We start from the raw sequence: 18520 nt of genomic DNA, 5'->3' as shown, positions 1-18520 counted from the left end.
ACGCAATGATGAGTTGTATATTGATTATTTGGCAAACTAGTGTATTTCTTTTAATTTTATGCAGGTGAACTCTTTGTTTTGCTTGTAACCTCTAGACGTAATTCTTCCATCACACAAGTGTTATTATTATTATTATTATTTTGCTATAGTCACCTGGAGGTAATATTGTATCTTTGTCACTTTCATTGCAGTTGTGATCCTATTGACATTTCCAAATTGTTAAGTAAAAGAAAAAATATAACAAAAAAAAAAAAAAAGTTTATCAACAGAACAAAAGTATAGGAAATTATTCATCAAGGCACACAAAAACTAAAGTAGAATTGTTAATCAATATGTGCCAGTGATTGGGACAATATTGGAGATCAATATATTTAGCTTCCGGGAAGTTTGAGCAGTAGCAATGAGTTTTGCGACAGTTTACAACAGTTAGGGATAGTTTGGGATAGTTGGCGGCTCAGAGGTCTGCTCACTTCCCACCCACATCGAGAGAGATTGAAGTCTAAGTTGGGTGAAAGGAGATCAGCCTGAGAAAATTACTGGGGACTGATACAACCAGACAGCTAGTGGTGAACAATGTTTGGGATTCCTCTTTCTACACTGGGGCAGTATAATACACACACACACATGTACAAATGCACATATGAACAAATACACACTCTCACATATGAACAAACATGCGCACAAACACAAACGCGCACATATGCACAAGCACGCACATGCTCATACACCCACCCACAAACAGATGCATGCACACACACATGCACAAACGCATGCATGCACGCACGCACATGCTCATACACCCACCCACAAACAGATGCATGCACACACACATGCACAAACGCATGCATGCACATACACACAAAAACATGCACAAACTCATACATGCACATACACACGCACACACATGCAGAGCTTAAGTGATTTACATCAAATGGTCTTTTATCATAACCAGCAAGGTCATTTGACAGAAATATCCAGCAGAAATAATTCATTCGTATTATTTGGATTTTACTCTTCTCATCTTGAATGTTATTTCCACAATGTTTCAGTTGATGTAACCTGAGATGTATCACAGAATTTTGAAAGGAATCCATTATTTAAATCTACAAGGATAACATGCTCTCATTCCATCAGCCATGACTGGGTAGAAATCCTAAGCAATTCACAATTGTATTTTTGAGCATCGCTTTCACTAAGGCTTGAACCTCCGACCTCCAGAAAAGTGTAATGTTACAACTGAATTTTTTCCCAAGTACTCTATCTACTATGCCACAAGTATGGAGAATCCAAGTAATATGAAAATAATTCTTAAATAAAAATACCAACTCTACATAAATACCAATGAATTTTAGCGTATCTAAAAATAACGCTAGATTGTTTGATCTGATTATCAGACTAAAGATGGGAGGAGGGGATACACAATTTTCCATCAAAGCCATATGCGAAGATTCTTGCAGAAGCATTTTCCACCACTGACAAACGAAACACCTGGATGAGTTAACTGCCAGAAAGCCTATGTTGCAGCTTTCTGCTAACAAAAAAAAAAAGGAAAAATTGTTTTTCTGAATTTTTTAGATGAAGATTGATTGCTCATATTATTTGTACAATTTTTCAGTCGATGTAACCTTCATCCTTCTTCAGGTGTATTTTGTTGAACACATGAATCTGTGGAATTTCGACCAAAACCCTTTATTTAACATATGGGGTAGTATTCTCTGGTTTCATCAGCCATGACTGGATGGAAGTCCTAAGTAATTCTCAATTGTATTTTTGACTATCATCCACACTGAGGATTTGAATATTCAATCTCCAGAAAAGTATAACTTTACAATCGAATTTTACCAAGTACTGTATTCACTAAACCATATGTATACAAAAAAAAAAACTTGTATGCATATGGTTTCTCTTCAAGCGTCATCTTGTTTATCGAGTTCTGTTTTCAATAGATACACATACATGCGACTCTGAGTGGGCGATTTTTTAGCATTGTATCAATAAGCTTACTCCAATTTTTGAAGAGCAAATACTGTTTCCGGGATGCATGTACACAACCCTTGGACAGTATAAACTCTGACAATCAAGACTTTGAGACATTGCTTGTCTTAGATGCAGGTTTATCGACCATTGAGAACGGTAAAACTGAAAGCAATAAAAGACATTTCTTCAGAAACATGTAGATACAGAATGAAGGTGAGGATTTACTCTGATCTTAAACACAGTTGTAGACTTGGTAAACTTACAGAATAGAAAACATTTGAACATAAGATACTCATAGAAAAGAAACATTACAAATTATGCTGAGTATATAAATATATATAATCTGCTCCATACGTTGAGCTGTGTGATATATTTAATCCTTGAACATGTTTGAAGGGGAGGAAATCAAATTCTCACCAAAAAACATCGCTATTCCAAATCATAAGTCTTATATTATGGATTTGATTCAAGCTACAAATTCATTTATAAAAAGAATCCGTTAGAAAGTTTTTCACCATAATCCTTTGAAGGAAGTTGTAGAAGCACCTGTAAACCTACCACCAACACATGTGCTGAATTCCAAAAGATTACATGGAGGTTCCATACATAATAAGATTGTAAACAAGTTTGTTTATATAAGAAATAATACTAAAAAATAATGCTTGGATTATTTCTTTCTATAATTAGAAAGATGATAATTCTTACTGGAGATGCCCAAGAATGTAGAGATATTAAAGGGATAGAAAAACTATGCCATAACAGCCGTGCTGGGGCAGCTAAACTAGACTAGGGATGAGCACCAAAAAACTTGAGTCTGTGTTGAGGCAGAAGGAAACCGCCTTAGCTAGACAGGCCGGTAAAAGGAAGTGCTAGTCAATCTATGCTAGGAAGTAAGTGGTAGCCTATCTGTTACTTATATAAACAAAGGAATTTTCCAATCATATATATATATATATATATATATATATATAGTCATTTACATACAATACTGTTTCACTGTATTGCAGCTCATCAGTGTGGCTAGATCAGCACCTTTCCCTAGCCAGGGATTGAACCTACAATCATGAAGTTGATAGCCGGAAGTTCTAACCTCCTGCCCATGGGATTGGTGTTTGCAAACGACCTCCTCAAATGTCCATTTGAAATAGACACTCGTCCACCACTTTTACAGTGCTTGAGTTGCTTGTTTATTTACAAACAAATAGCGAGCCTTGCATTAATGCCCATTAAGCAGCAGATGAAATACATTTATGACAGTTCTCTACCCAAGGAGAGGGAGTGCTTAAAAAAATATAAATGTCTTGTATATAGTTCAGATCGATTCTTATGATAAGTAATTTTTAGAGTAAAGTGAAGCTCGGTATTTAAACCTGTAAACTATTTAAAAAATTACAATTCATTGTTTTTATAGGATTGGATTTTGTTCAATTATGCTCTGAATTTTTATCCAAAAACGTGAGATTTCTTTTGCTCTGAAATTGACATTAAGTCACAGTATAATATAGTTTTGACCTGTGATTTAATTTGTACTTATCTGTTGCACCGTTGACAATGTAGCACAGCAAATAAAGACATTGAGTAACAATCGGTTTTAAGATTTCCGGTCATGTTGATGGTGCAATCCTTACTTACTAGGTGAGCATAACTAGGTATAATATAAAACCTAACGCTTCTACTCGGTCATGGCTGATGAGAACAATATACTCCCATGAATCAAACAAAGGATTTAGTTTGAAATTCCATATAGGTTGCCAAGTTCAAAACACTTCACCCATATATGGTCAGGTGTTACATCAGCTGAAACATAAAAATAACAGCCAAGATGAGAATTCCAATAATAAACATACAAATTACCAATCCTCATTTTAAAAAACAAATTCTGAAACAAAGATTACCAAATTTGAAAAGATACATTTGAAGAAGATTAGGTTATATTGACCAAAATGTTGTGAAAGTAAAGATGAGAATAATAGTCCAAATAATACAAATTATCAACCCCCATCTCAAAAATTCTGAAACAAAAACTTTCTTTGGTTTATACCTTGAATAAACAATTTTCTTTCCATTGATTGTCATTGAATATCAAAAAAGAAAAAATATTTTAAAAAGTATCTTTTAACTCATTAGGGTATCTTAAATGTTTTTACTTGAAACTTCATGCAATAACTTAAAATATGTTAGAATGCACAAATTGAAAGAAAACGTTAATTTATTTAGAAAGTGAAATATTAACTGTGCTATAAATAAAGGTACAAGTGATATATTCTAGAAATCAAAAGACAATACATTCAAGATAAAATTTACACATTTTGGTAAGAAGCAAAGCAGTTCACAAAAAAGTTACATTGCACTTTTGGCAATAATTTTGGTAGCAAGACTCATTTAAGTTCATACATCATTGAACAAGTGGAATTTTAGCAAATTTCACAAGAATTTTTCAGAGTTCCAACAACTTTCAGAGAAGTTGAATATAGATGAATTTTATCCTTTCTTTAGAATAATTATGCAGTAAGCAGTACTATTACCAAGGTTTGCACAGACTTGAAAAGTTCTTGAATTTTGACTTTTACCTTGAAAAATCCTTGAAAATTGCATTTTTGATGTCTGGTAAAACTTTGTGTCGAAATATTAAAAATACAACCGAAATAAATACTAATAAATTATTTTCTAAGTATTAATACAAATGCCATTAAAATATTTTTTGAATATTGAAATATTGGGAATTCGCCATTGGACAGTCCGTCTGCGCAAGGAAATTTTTTTTTTTGGGGGGGGGGGTATTTCTTGCTTTTTTTTTTTAGGAAAGGGCGAAATCTTCCTCTGTTTTTGCTCTCACTTAGAATTTTATTTTTATTTTTATTTATTTTTGAGGGGGGAGATAGTTGCAGCCGCCATAAATAAAGATGACCTCCACCCTCTTAAAAAAACAAAACTTGCTTGCACAGATGGGAATCGCTGTAGATTGTAAAACAGTTTCCGAATTTTGTTTGCAATACTTGAGCTTTTGTCTGGAGAAGGCGTTGAAAAACTTTGAAAATGGACATTGAAATAAATTGTACAAACCCAGTATTATATACTTTAAATTTCCAAAAGAAATTATTTGGGTCCCAGTCAGACCTAATGGGTTAATATCACCTTTATAGAAATAGGGAACTGGAATATATACATTGAGAGTATTGCCAAAGCTGCTGCAAAGAAGATGGGCTCTCTCTACCGTGCCAGAAAATTATTTATGCCTGAAAGTATCCTGTACCTCTATAAGGCCACTATTCGCCCATGTATGGAGTATTGCTGTCACATTTGGGCTTGTGCATCTGCTGCTTGTCTCTCACTCTTGGACAGGGTTCAAAAGAAGAGTTGCCAACCTGATAGATTCTGAACTGTTATCTAGGCTTCAGCCTCTGTCCCATTGACAAAATGTTGCATTCCTCTGCCTGTTCTACAAATACTTTAATGGTGACTGCTCTGACGAACTGCAAGCACTTGTACCTCCTCTATGTGACTACCCCGGCGGACCCGACAAACAGCTAAGTCCCACCCCTTTGCAGTAGAGATCTCTAGGTATAAGAAAGCCTTTTACTCCAATAGTTTCTTACCCAGAACTGAAAGTCTTTGGAACTCCCTTCCGGGATACTGCTTTCCCAACTGTACTGATATGCAGCAGTTCAAGTATAATGTGAACAAACATCTTTCTACTCATCTCCCTTCATAATTCCCCCGCAAATTCTCCCCAATAGTAGCCCCCTACTTCAAAGTGGCACTTGCCTTGTTTGGGGTGAAGATTGAATAATAAAAAAAAACATAAAAAAATATTCATATAAGAAAGATTCTTTCTTCACGTACACCTGTATTTCAGCTATAAAATTTGAATCGGGGGGGGGGAGCCTAAAAAACTATATCACATTTACATGTTTATATAAGAAAGAAAATAATTATAAACTCTCACCCTCCCACGTAGACTTGTACTCCAGCTAGTATTCTAAATCTGCAATAAACAAATTATCTGATTCTTCAACTAGCACTTCACCAACTTCTCCATCTGAGAAAATATCCATGGGGTAAAACTCATCCAGGTAAGATTTCTTTGCTAGGATTTAATACCGAGTTAGATATACATCTATAGTATCGTATCAACTTTCAGGACAATCCTAGCTATTCAGTTAATTTATATCCAAATAAACCTGATGATATCTGGGTTACATAGTTGAGCCCTTTCCCCATCCCTTGACGTCTTTTTAAAGATATCAGATTTGTTCCACTCAAATTTATTTCCTACATTCATATTTTTTAAATCGGACATTTTATCCCTCTAATGTTGTGATGGCGGTTTATAGCGGGTATTACACTGCACATATTAGGTTGCAAGATCATGTGTGCTCTCTCGCTCGACAATTGCTGACCCATGGATTTCTGCTTCGGCAGTGTCGGCATCTCTCACATTAGTAACTACCGGGGGGGGGGCATGGGTTCACAAGTATATAAAAAAATAAAACAAGGAAAAAAAACAAACACGTTCTGCAAATATTAGTTGCACTCTGGATGCGTGCGCGTGTGTGTGACATCATCGATCCTCTATGCGCTAAGGTCCACATCTACGTTCTGTGTAGGCCGTGTCCATCAATTGATGTCAGCTCATCTTAATATGATTCAAACCACAACTTGCCTTCAACAGTCTCAAACTTGCAACTGTCCTTAACTGTTGCAAATACAAGACTGTCCCCAACTGTTGCAAAATCATTATCACACCTAAAATTGCCCGTAAACTATCTCTAAATATGTTAAATATTTTGTCCCCCACCCCTGTATTAACAATCATATTCAGCTCTCATTGTGTAACTTTCTCTTCATTGTTCTGCTGATAAATTTATTTCCTCTTTATTTTGGTATACCCCCCCCTTATATTTTTAAAACTTCCTCACACTTGAGGGGAGAACATTAATAGTATCACAAGGTAATTTTCATCATGGAATCAGATCTTTGTTATATATGCATGCAAGACGGAAAGTTGTCAGCCGAGTAGAGATCATACATCTCTTACATGGACATTAATCAACAGCCAAATAGAAGCTTTCTCACTTATGTTGAGTCCCTAACACCTCAGAAAGAGGCCAGACTACAAATGAGGACCAGAGGACTAGATAATGTCTTTTCTCCTATTGATATGGAAATTTGTCCTTCTGGGGCCCTCTCTTCTCTCCCGGAAATACATGGAATATACTGTATAACTCCTAATCGCTTGAGAACATGAATGACACAATCAAAAGTTGTTTTGGCTACAGAACTGAATTAATCATCTGTAGATGTGAAGAAAAAGACAATACAATTCTGGATTGCTACTCAACTAGTGAATTTTCAAACAACAAAAATGCAAAAAAAATATGGCATTAAAAATATGTGAAACTATCGAGTGACCACCTGCTTCAAACACTCAAGATTTGGTTTGCAGCATAAATACATGTGGATTTCTAGTGGTGACAGTCTCCAAACAAAACGTGCATATATTACTTATAGATATCTATTGAAAGGGTGAAGAGTATCCAATGTAAGGAATATTATACTGTCAGGATCTACAACAATGCCAAAGGAAATACTGTAGCTCTAAAAACGTAAAAGATTAAAGACACAAATCCAATCAAAATATTTGACTTCATAAAAAAAGTTGGATTTTCCTTCCAAAAAAAAAATAAATAAATATGTAATTATAAAATGTTCTTCTTTTTCAGAGACAATATAAAATAATGATCCTACATCTTCCATATGACTTTATTTAGCATCAAATAACCCATAGATTATTGGTATGCCATAAACCAAATCAATCCATCTCCTGAACACTAGGCTCATCTAATTATGAAAAAATAAGTGACAGTGATAAACACAGATCATAGATCTATAAGATTATAGATTATTTGTTTCATCCATAATAATAAAAACGATTTTTAGAGATTATTATTAAACTAGGGCAGTGTTTTGGAGAGAGGGGAAAAAAATTTAGATTTGAGTCATCCTTCACTGTAAAATGTACATTTGTATTAATTGGCATAGTACGGTTATTTAGACTGGCTTAATTTTGTTGTTGGCATTGCTTTCCCAGATTCTGGAGGTAGCCAAGTACGTTCAAGGATGGAGTATTGCTGCCACATCTGGGCAAGAGCTGCTAAAAACAGCCTATCCTGCCTTGACAGAGTACAAAATAGATTTTGTAGCTTAGTGGGGGATGCCTTTTTCTCTTCCCTGCAACCCCTCTTCCACAGAAGCGACATTGCAAGCCTGTTTTTGTTTTATCGTTATTTCCATGGTAAGTGCTCGTCAGAGCTCTAATCTCTGGTCCCCCCCCCTCGTTAATCTTTCACAAAAAACACCCGTCTAGCTAATAATTTTCCCCACTCCTTATCTGTGCCTAAACCAAAATGTAGATTCCATGAACAAAGCTTCTTTCTTAGAAGTGCACGCCTGTGGAACTCTCTTCCATTTGCCTGTTTACCACCTGACTACAACTTGGATGTCTTCAAGTCCAACATAAACAAATTCCTGATAAGCCGCCTCCTTAAGTAAGGCACTTTATCAAATCTCCATTACAAACGATTGCTACCATATTATCCCATTGATTACTGTACACACAATAACCCTTATTCCTGAGTGGCCTCCAGACCTTGATAAGTGGTGACTACCTTATAAAAAAAAAAAAAACTTACAGAAGGGAGCCACATGAAGGTTGCCAACATCAATAGGTGAAAGTGGCGCTACAGAACCAACTGGATTTAAACTTGACACACCTGGGTCGTCAGCCTGCCTCATTAGCCATTTCACTGCAAGTACTTCCTTGCAACTGTAAAATTCTGTTTTTCTTAAGTAAATGCGTGTTGCATACCAATTGAGAAGCGAACAAAAAGAATGAACAAATGAAAGTTAGTGTGGATAAAAATTTGTATAGGATGATGATAAAAAAAATTCAATTTTATTGTTGATGTTTTTCAATCCATGTGAAATCTGTAGACGTTGTGATTTTTTCCTGTAAAAAGATCAATAAGATTGAAAACTGATCTTTTCTCATTTGATTGTTGTTCGATCGCCCCCCCCCCCATTACTTGCTCCTTATTTGTTGCTTATCCTAACAGCAAAAATCAGGGCACTTTACAACAGCTTCTTTTCACTCAGGGTACTTTTTTGGGGGGAGGGGGGGGTTCTCTCTTACTTTCTCTGCTCTTGTTACCTAAACTCTAAATATATTCAGTTATTTGCATAGTACAGATAACGGTGTGTGTGTGTGTGTAGGGGGGGGACCTAGGATTATTCATGTATGGATTGGCACATCTGCCTGGGATCTGATCAGCATCTGTATCTGCTACTGTCGAGGAAATATGTAGCAGATGGATGCATACTCTCTGCCTTTTGTGTACGCGTAGGTTTTCCTAGAATTTCTGTGTGTGCAATTTTCCTTGAGATTTGTATGTATGTTCTTTTTAATTATGTGATTTGTGTGTGTGTGTGCGCGTGCGCGCATTCTTTTTTTTTTTCCTGGGATGTGTGTGTGTTTGTTTTTTTGTTGGTTTTTTTTACATGGGATTTGTGTGTGCTCTTTTTTTTTTTTTTTTTTTTTTTTCATGGATTTATGTGTGTGCTCTTTTTTTATCCTGGGGTTTGTGTGTGTGGTCTTTTTTTATCCTGGGGTTTGTGTGTGTGGTCTTTTTTTATCCTGGGGTTTGTGTGTGTGGTCATTTTTATCCTGGGGTTTGTGTGTGTGGTCTTTTTTTATCCTGGGGTTTGTGTGTGTGGTCTTTTTTTATCCTGGGGTTTGTGTGTGTGGTCTTTTTTTATCCTGGGGCTTGTGTGTGTGGTCTTTTTTTTATCCTGGGATATTTGTGTGTGTGTGTGTGTGCTCTTTTTTCCCTGGCATGATTTTGTGCATGCTCTTTTTCCCCCCTGGGATGTTTGTGCATATGCTCTTTTTTATTTCTCTGGGATGTTTGTGTGTGTGCTCTTTTTTCCCCTGGGATGTTTGTGTTCTTTTTATTTTGTCCGTGTGTGTGTATGTATTGTTCTGTAGCCATGTGTATGTGTGTGCTGATTTTTTTTTTTCTGGGATTTGAAAGTTGTAACTAACTGATTTCTATGAAATTTTGTTTGTCTAGACTTCGAGATAACTCTTGGTTGTGTCCCAGGAGCTCTTTTAGGACTAATAAAAACCCTCCATCTTTGGGACTATTTTACCATATTTGTCCCAAATTTTCTGTGTATGTTTATTTAACAGTTTTGCATGGTGCTGAACTCAAATTTAAATATGTTAAGGCCTTGGGGACTTTTAGGGCTAAATGGGAGGGAACTTTGTCATTTTTTTTTTTTTTTTTTTTTTTTTTTGCATGGTGCAAAACTCAAATTTACATATGTTAAGGCCTAACTACACCGTTTGTTCATTTTCACCAGGATTTGAAGTCCCCTGGGGACTTTTGGGGCTAAATGGAGGAGGAGCGGCAAATGCTGAAGTTAGTCAGGTTTTTTTATGCCTCATTCACTGTGCACTTATGGGGGACCATGCATACTTCACTTGTTTTAATGTTTACTCTTCTTCACTCCAAACCAGGCATATTGCCGCTTGAAGATTACGGACTACTATTTGGGACCATACTTAGAGGGACATGGTTATGTAAGCAGTTGAACAACAAGATATCTGTTTAAATTATATTTAAACTTCTGCATGTCCGTACAGTTGGAAGCAGGAAATTGGAAGGGAATTCCAAAGTCTAGAAGTTCAAGAGAAGAAACTTTATGTAATGGAGGCACAAGTGTTAAGAGTTCGCCAGAACACATTCCATTAAAATATTTGTATATTGTGGTGATGGGACTTGAAATTGCTTGATAGTGCAGAACTTATTAGGTTGGAGACGGTTTTTTTTTTTGTTTTTGTTTTTTTTTGGGGGGGGGGTCTTGTCTAAGAGTTAGAAACGAGTGATAGATGCACCACCCCAGATGTGACAACAATATTCCATGCATGGGCGAATTGTGACTTTGTAGAGATACAGGATACTGTTAGGCATGAGTAATTTTATAGCACAGTAGAGAGAGAGAGAGTCCACCTCTTTGCAGCAGCCTTAGCAATGTCTATGTATTTTTCCAGTTCATGTTGCTTATGAATGGAATGTTAAGCTGAAGAGTTTGAACGATGAGTTCTTCAGGTAGCGTATTATGAGTCATATCTTTCAGTAGTTGAGAAGGTGTCTTGTAATTTTCAAATCTTAAAAGTGGTTAGTAAACATGCAAGCTGACATAGGTCTCATATTATCAGTAAAAACTTGCAAGCTGTCTTATCTGCTGTCTTTTCTTATTACTGTAAAATACTTGTCAGCTAAATATTTAAAACTGCCAGGACTTTGGAAATTCCTTTTTTTTTATCAATCTGTATAATTTACTGTTAAAAATATATATTCCTTTTTGAATTTGTCTGCCAGGATCAATTCTACTAAGAAAAAAACTGTTTTCTCTGCTGTAAAATTGTCATTGTCAGCTAAATATTTTTTTAGATAAATTAATATTTCTTTATTTAAAATTGCAGCAATGAAATTCTTTTGAAAACAAATATCTGCCTTCTTACTGTAAAAATAAGTATGTTCTAAATATTCTTTGAATCCATAAAATGATCACTTTTAAAAATTTATCTTTGAAAATTGTACTATTTTTCTTGACGAGCTGACATAATTTGATTTGGGAACAATCCATTTTAAAATGCATAAAGGTCGGAATTTTTACATTAACACAATCTCATTTTTTTTTTTTTATATGTGTAAAAGATAACATGACGGCATGAAGTGGTTAGGCATATATATTATAATATAGATGAAAGAAATGTCACTTTGAATCCGAGAGATTTCTATTTATAATGTCTTATTTGATTTGGAAACAATTCATTTTTAAATATGTAAAATCTAAATTGTTGGCAACCAATGACACCAGATGATCATTTTTTTCCAATTATTTCTTGAGAAGACAATCTGCTTTCTTTTTTTTTTTTGAAATGTTTAACTTTTCTTCATCCCAACAAAGGCATATTGCCATTTGGATGTAAGAGGCTACTATTTGCAATCATGTCTACAGGGGACTTTGTGGGGAGTTGAGCAACAAGATGTTTACATTATATTTAAACTTCTGAATATTAGTTCAGGGAGAGAATTCCAAAGTCCAGAAGTCTCTAAAAAGAAACTTTTAGAGTAGAAGGCTTTTCAGCATCTAGGGATCTCAACAGTGAAGGGGGTGAGATTTCACTGCTAGTCAGGGTATGATGTACGTTGAGGTGGAATAAGTGCTACAAATTGGTTAGAGTAAATTTCATTAAAGTACTTGTAAAACAATCACAAAGGATGCAACATTGCAGCGATGGGACAGAGGTTGGAGCTTGGTTGATTGTGGAATCTTAGATTAGAGACTATTTTTTGGTACCCTGTCTAAGAGTAAGAGACTAGGGGTAGGTTTACCAGCCCAGATGTGGCAACAATACTCCATGCATGGGAGAATTGTGGCCGTGTAGAGATATAGGCTATGGACATGTGTGAAAAGTTTTCTAGCACAGTAGAGACTGCCCACTTTCTTTGAAGCAGCCTTGGCAATGTCTTCTTTGTATTTTTTCCAATTCGTGTTGCCTGTGAATGTTAAAGCTGAGGAGCTTGAACGACGAGTTCTTCAGGTAGTGTTATTAGTCATGGCTACCGGTAGTTGAGAAGGCTTTTTGTAATTGTTAAAGGAAAGAAGCTTAGTCTTAGTAGCATTATATGTTACCATCTATTATATGGACTGGATGTCGTTTTCTCAGGTTTCTGCCATTGCCTTGGAGATGTGTGCAGTTTTAAAATGAATGGATACAAGTTTATTACGCAGACGACGTAAAAGAGTTAATGGTTAAAATATGTTTCTTATCATTCACAAAATAAGCAGCAGCAGCAGCTCTTAATTATTGTCACGTGTTTAATCTACTTCTTCATTTCTTTCTTTACTTCTACTTAATTCTGCTCTGGCTACCTACTACTCTGTGTACCCCACCCCTTCTACACGTTGTTCCTCTGCCATCTCTTTGTTTTGGAGCATTTGTTACCGAACTTCTTTCTTTTGTGTTTCTTTTGTTATGCGTATAAATCTGTGTTTACTCTGCAATCAAAGACATCCATCTGCAAACGAATATATCGATTATCTTGTGCTAGATCTGCAAAGAGAGCTGAGTTTTACGCAACATACTTGTATAGTTTTAGGCTCGTAACATTTACGTTCTTGGTGGATGTGTCTCTTGTTTTTCTTGTTATTTGGATTAGAGCAACTACTTTTCTCATCTTGGATGTTATTCTCACGTTTCAACTGATGTTATCTCCGACCTTGTTCCGGTGGTGCATCTTGTCAAACTCTGGAATCCATATAAAATTTCAAACTCAATCTTTTATTTAATCATGGGGGTTGATTGTTCTTATTCTATCAGCTATGACCAGTCTTACAAAATTATTATTATATTTTTAGTATCGCTAGAAGTGAGGATTGAACCTTCAACCTCCAGAAGACTGTCACTTAAAACTTTGTCAATTATGACTTGGATCGATGAATATAATAAAAATTACACAAGTTAAGTTGCTAATTGAATGAGAACAATTTCTAAAGGATTAAATAAAGCTTAAACTTTGAAATTCTATGTAGTTGATCGATAATATTGTTTTTAGCTTATATTCATTAATGCTGCTAAGAAAAAGCCCCTTTCCTTGAACAATTATAAGAAAACTTTTCAACCACAGATCACTATGACAAATAGTGCTCTACTTAAGAGTACAACATTCAAACTCCTCGGTTTATTATTCATAGATAACATTAATTGGAACAAATACATAGAAGACATTGCCAAGGCTGCTGCAAAGAAAATGGGCTCCCTCTACTGTGCTAGAAAACTTTTCACACATGTCAGTATCCTATATCTCTACATGGTCATCATTCACTATGTGTGAATTATCATGTCTGAGGTGGTGCACCAACCGCTAATCTCACTTAGACAGGGTGGAAAAAGAGTCTGTAATCTAATAGGTCCCTCACTGTTCACCAAGCTCCAGCCCCTGTCCCATCACTGCAATGTTGTATTCCTGTGCTTGTTTTACAAGTACTGCACTGGAATATGCTCTGTTAAGCTTGCCGCTCTAGTGTCTCCTTTGCGTAAATATACAAAAACCAACCTGACAATCAGCTAAATTCCATCTATTCTTTGTGAAGGTCCACAAATGCTGGTGGATTTTCTACTCTAACATCTTCTCTTGAATAACTAGCCTTTGGAATTCCCTCCCTGCACCCCGTTTCCCTAACTGTATTAACATGAAGAAATTTAAATTCACAGCTCCTCGCCTAGGATACCTCCGATAAATTGGGTTCCTTATTTACAGAAATCCCTTGTTTCAGTGCCAAAGGTGAAACACAAGGTGAAAAATATTTTAAAAAGTTTAAATTAAAATCTGAATCGTTCAAGGGAGATAATTCATAACCACTGATACAGCAGACATCCACATAGCTTCCCATAATTAATGCAGTATTTAAGATTCAGTTGACTTTAAGATTTGTGTAGAAGAGTAGTACTTTTCCCAGAATGCATTTTGTGATGTTCTTGACTGCTTCGCATGCACCCATTATTGGGGGGTGCATCTTAAGTCGCTTTTGTGCACCTATAGTCTGTAGTTAGCCACTCTATAGAAAATGACCATCAATGCATGGCGAAGAATCACATTTCATGGAGCAAACCATGTTAATAATCATGTTAATAAACATCTGGATCCGCCAACAAACGAGTTATTGACATCAATACTGCCATCAAAACATTCAAACACAGATGGGCAGGGCACGTAGCCAGACATGACAACAGATGGTCCATTAGAACAATGAAATGGACACCTCATGAACAAAAGAGGCCAGAAGGAAGGCCAAGAACGAGATGGAAGGACAACCAGATACAATACATGGGTCCCACATGGCAGTGGATAGCTCGGAACAGAGTTAGATGGCTAAAATCCAGGGAGGGGTTCCTCGTTGACTGATAAAACCTTTATTAATGTTGATATTGAATCATGGTTATCTAAAAAAAAGTGGTTTTCAACCTTTTTTGTTGTGTATTAGAATGTTTTCCCCTTTCAAAAAATATTGAATTCAAAATGTGCATTTATACTAATAATAATAACATAACTTTTTTTTTCTTTTTTTTTTAACACTTCATTTCAAACAAGGCATATTGGCACTTGGAACGATTAGAGTTACTATTTAGGATCATGTAAAACAGGGAACTGTGAAGAGTTGAGCAGCAAGATGTCTGTTCACAGTACATTTAAACTTCAGCAGGTTAGTACAGTTAAGGAAGCAGGAAATAGGGAGAGAATTCCAACGTCTAGCATTCTGAGGCAAGAAACTAAAGTAGAAGGTTTTCTGGCATCTATGGACCTCAACAGTAAAGGGTTGTGATTTTACTGCTTGTCAGGTTAGTTGGAAGAATGTGTCAAGGGGGCACAAGTGCTAGGAGTTCATCAGCACAGCTAGCAGAGATAAAATTCAGCATTTCAGTAGCGATGGATGAAGTGTTTTTTGTGGTCCTGAATTAATGGTGCCAATACGTCTTTTGAAATTCCTCCCTGGGTAGGGACCATTGATCTAAATAATAACTGTGCTTTAAAAAAAAAAAAATCCCTCTACAGGTAGTTGTAATTTCTGTGACGATTGACAACCTGATTATTTAGTAAAACAAGGCCACATCGGTGAGAATTATCATACTGCACAACAACCGTATTCATATTATTTGGATTCTTTCGACTACTGTTCTTATTTTGAGTATTATTTTCGCAACGTTTTGAGCAGTGTAACACCTGACCTTCTACAGGGGAATCTTTCTGTCGATCGCTGGGAATCTGCACAGAATTTCAAACTGAATCCTTTACTTAATCCATGGGGTTGGATGCTCTCGTTGCATCAGCTATGACTGGATAGAGGTTCTTAGTAAGCAGTGACTCCCTTTGTTAAAAAGAACTCTAATATGTCAAATGTATATTTACTAAATGAATAAATGTGAAAGTCTGAGTCATTTTTTTTTTCATTAACAGTTAAGTCAATATGCCTTATTTCGAGTTAATTAAAATTTACACAATAGACACATTTTTGTTTCATATAATGCTTATGTATATGCAATATCAGTTACAAGGCTAGCTAATTTGCATATTGATTTTGAAAAAGAACATTTTATTAATTCATTATGATTTGATATTTTTTTTCATTCAATGACTGTTTGGACTTTAATAAAACAAATAGTTCTGTTTAGTAATTTATTTTTTGAAGAAATTTAGCATTTGTGTTCAATTGTTTTTCTTTAGCAAGACCTATTTGATTTTCAATAAGTTATGATCTTAATTGTCTGTATTTTTGAGATGTGTTTTCATTGATTGAGATTGTCGGACTGACTTCCTCATCTTGGTTGTCCTAGTGATATATGGCCGAGTGGTCCTAGACGTTGTATCAAAGTTTAGTTACCCAAAGGTGCTGAGTTCAATCTTGAACCAAGGCAGTGAAAAAGTAACATTCAAAACAGAGAATCAGCAACTATGTCCCAAAGCCTAGCTGGAGTCCGAATATGGTACCCCCATAATAATAATAAAGGGTTGAGTTCGAGACTCCTAACAAACGGTTCCCCAGTTCGATACAAAACACCTGACGAAGGCCGGAGGGCAAAACGGCCGAAACGTTGTGACAATAAGAACCAAGATGAGGAAGTCAGTCCGACAATCTCAATCAAAGTTATGATCTATTTCTAAATTGTAAGTGCAAACACAAATTGACTTATCTTTTCCCATCTTTATGATCACATTTAAGATAAATTTGTATCGAAATTACTAAATCTTGAAATCATACAAGTCCATTTTTTTTTCTAGGTGACTGAAATTATCTCTCAGATTTTCTATTCTTGAAAGACAATTATTTGAAGACACCAAAATAAAACACTTTTTAATTTTTTATTTTTTTTATTGCATTTTCACCCCAAACAAGGCACATTGCCCCTTTAGTGTAGGGGGCTACTATCAGGGGTAACATCTACTGGGGTACTATATAGGGATTTGGGCAGCAAGGTGTCTGTTCACATTACACTTGAACTTCTGCACGTCAGTACAGTTGGGGAAGCAGGGACACGGAATGGAATTCCAAAGTCTAGCGGTTCTGGGGAAGAAACTACTGGAATAGAAAGATCTTTTACATCTAGGGATCTCTACTGTGTGGGGGTGAGATTTAGGTTCTGTTAGGTTTGTCGAGGATGTTTACGTCGTAGGGGCACAAGTGCTTGAAGTTCATCAGAGCATTCTCCATTAAAATACTTGTAGAACAGGCAGAGGGATGCAACATTTCGTCGATGGGACAGAGGCTGAAGCTTAGATGCCAGTTCAGGGCCTATCAGATCGTCGACTCTCTTTGGAACCTTGTCTAGGAGCAAAAGACTAGTAGCAGATGCACCAACCCAAATATGACAGCAATACTCCATACATGGGCGAATGGTGTACCTTATAGAGGTACAGGTGTTAGTAATTTTCTAGTATAGTAGAGAGAGCCTACCTTCTTTGCAGCGGCCCTGGCGATGCTTTCAATGTAATTGTTCCAACTCATGTTTCCCCAATTGATGTTTGATGTTAACCAATTCTTTTATTCTGTTTCAGCCATCACCAGAATTTGTTTCAAATATTTTCAAGGCAGTTCTGGAGAAGAAATTGCTTGTACACCTTCTGCTATTGTACGGAACCCCCGCGCATCAGTTAGGGTAATTATTCCCTTTCTTTTTTTCTTATTCTATATAGTTGTCATATCTTGGAACATATTCGATAAGTTTATTTTGAAAAAACCAAAGAATATTATGAAATATTTTAAACTAGCGGGGGTACCCGGCGTTGCCCGAGTGTTTGTTTCCAGGACGGGGGGGGGGGGGAGTTTTAAAAAATGTTATGGTAGGTAAGTAGGAAGGATCAAACCCGGAGTCATGAGTAAAAGTAGGAAAATAAAGTGTGAAAAAAAAAAACAAAAAAAAACATCTGCAACGTTAACAGTTCGGCCACCAAGAAAAGTCCATTCCAGTTGTTTAGGAAAAAAAAAAAAAAAAAAAAAAAAAAAAAAAAAAAAAAAAAACGACTACGGTAGGTCGTCGCGAACGTGAAAATATAATGTGAATTGTCCAGCACGCTAACCACTACGCCACAGAGCACTGCAGCTTAGTTTAGTGATTTTAAATAACTTCACATGAAAGAACTACGAAGCCAAACCGGTGTTCTCTTCTCAACTGTTCCTTGTGAACGATCCCCAAACGGTGTTAAGTGGTGGCAGGGGGAGGAGGAATTTATTAGAGAGAAAATATTTTACCACTTCCATTGATCTTAACCGATTTTGGCCGTGACTTCTCAGCAGAAAAAGTATAGAAATCTAAGATTATCGAGGAATTTGAGAAATAATAAGCCTATAACACACCTCAGATATTGTTCTGCCGTTTGTGCATATTATATTTGCATGAAATATCTTGATTTTTAAT

The 18520-nt window shown here is 36.0% G+C and overlaps 1 protein-coding gene across 1 annotated transcript in view; it reads left to right on the top strand.

Annotated features, from left to right (window-relative positions):
- Window positions 1–18520, top strand: part of LOC145247427 (E3 ubiquitin-protein ligase HECW2-like) — a 328541-nt gene that overhangs the window by 208566 nt on the left and 101455 nt on the right. Inside the window, exon 4 of the mRNA XM_080109185.1 lies at window positions 17661–17761. Coding sequence (XP_079965311.1) covers window positions 17661–17761 — 101 coding nt within the window. The remainder of the gene's footprint in view (window positions 1–17660; window positions 17762–18520) is intronic.

This window comes from Euprymna scolopes, chromosome 25, assembly GCF_053919585.1.
Source record: "Euprymna scolopes isolate OS-2025 chromosome 25, ASM5391958v1, whole genome shotgun sequence".
Taxonomy (NCBI): domain Eukaryota; kingdom Metazoa; phylum Mollusca; class Cephalopoda; order Sepiida; family Sepiolidae; genus Euprymna; species Euprymna scolopes.
Note: the sequence above shows the minus strand (reverse complement) of the source record. Positions and strands in the feature narration are given on the sequence as shown.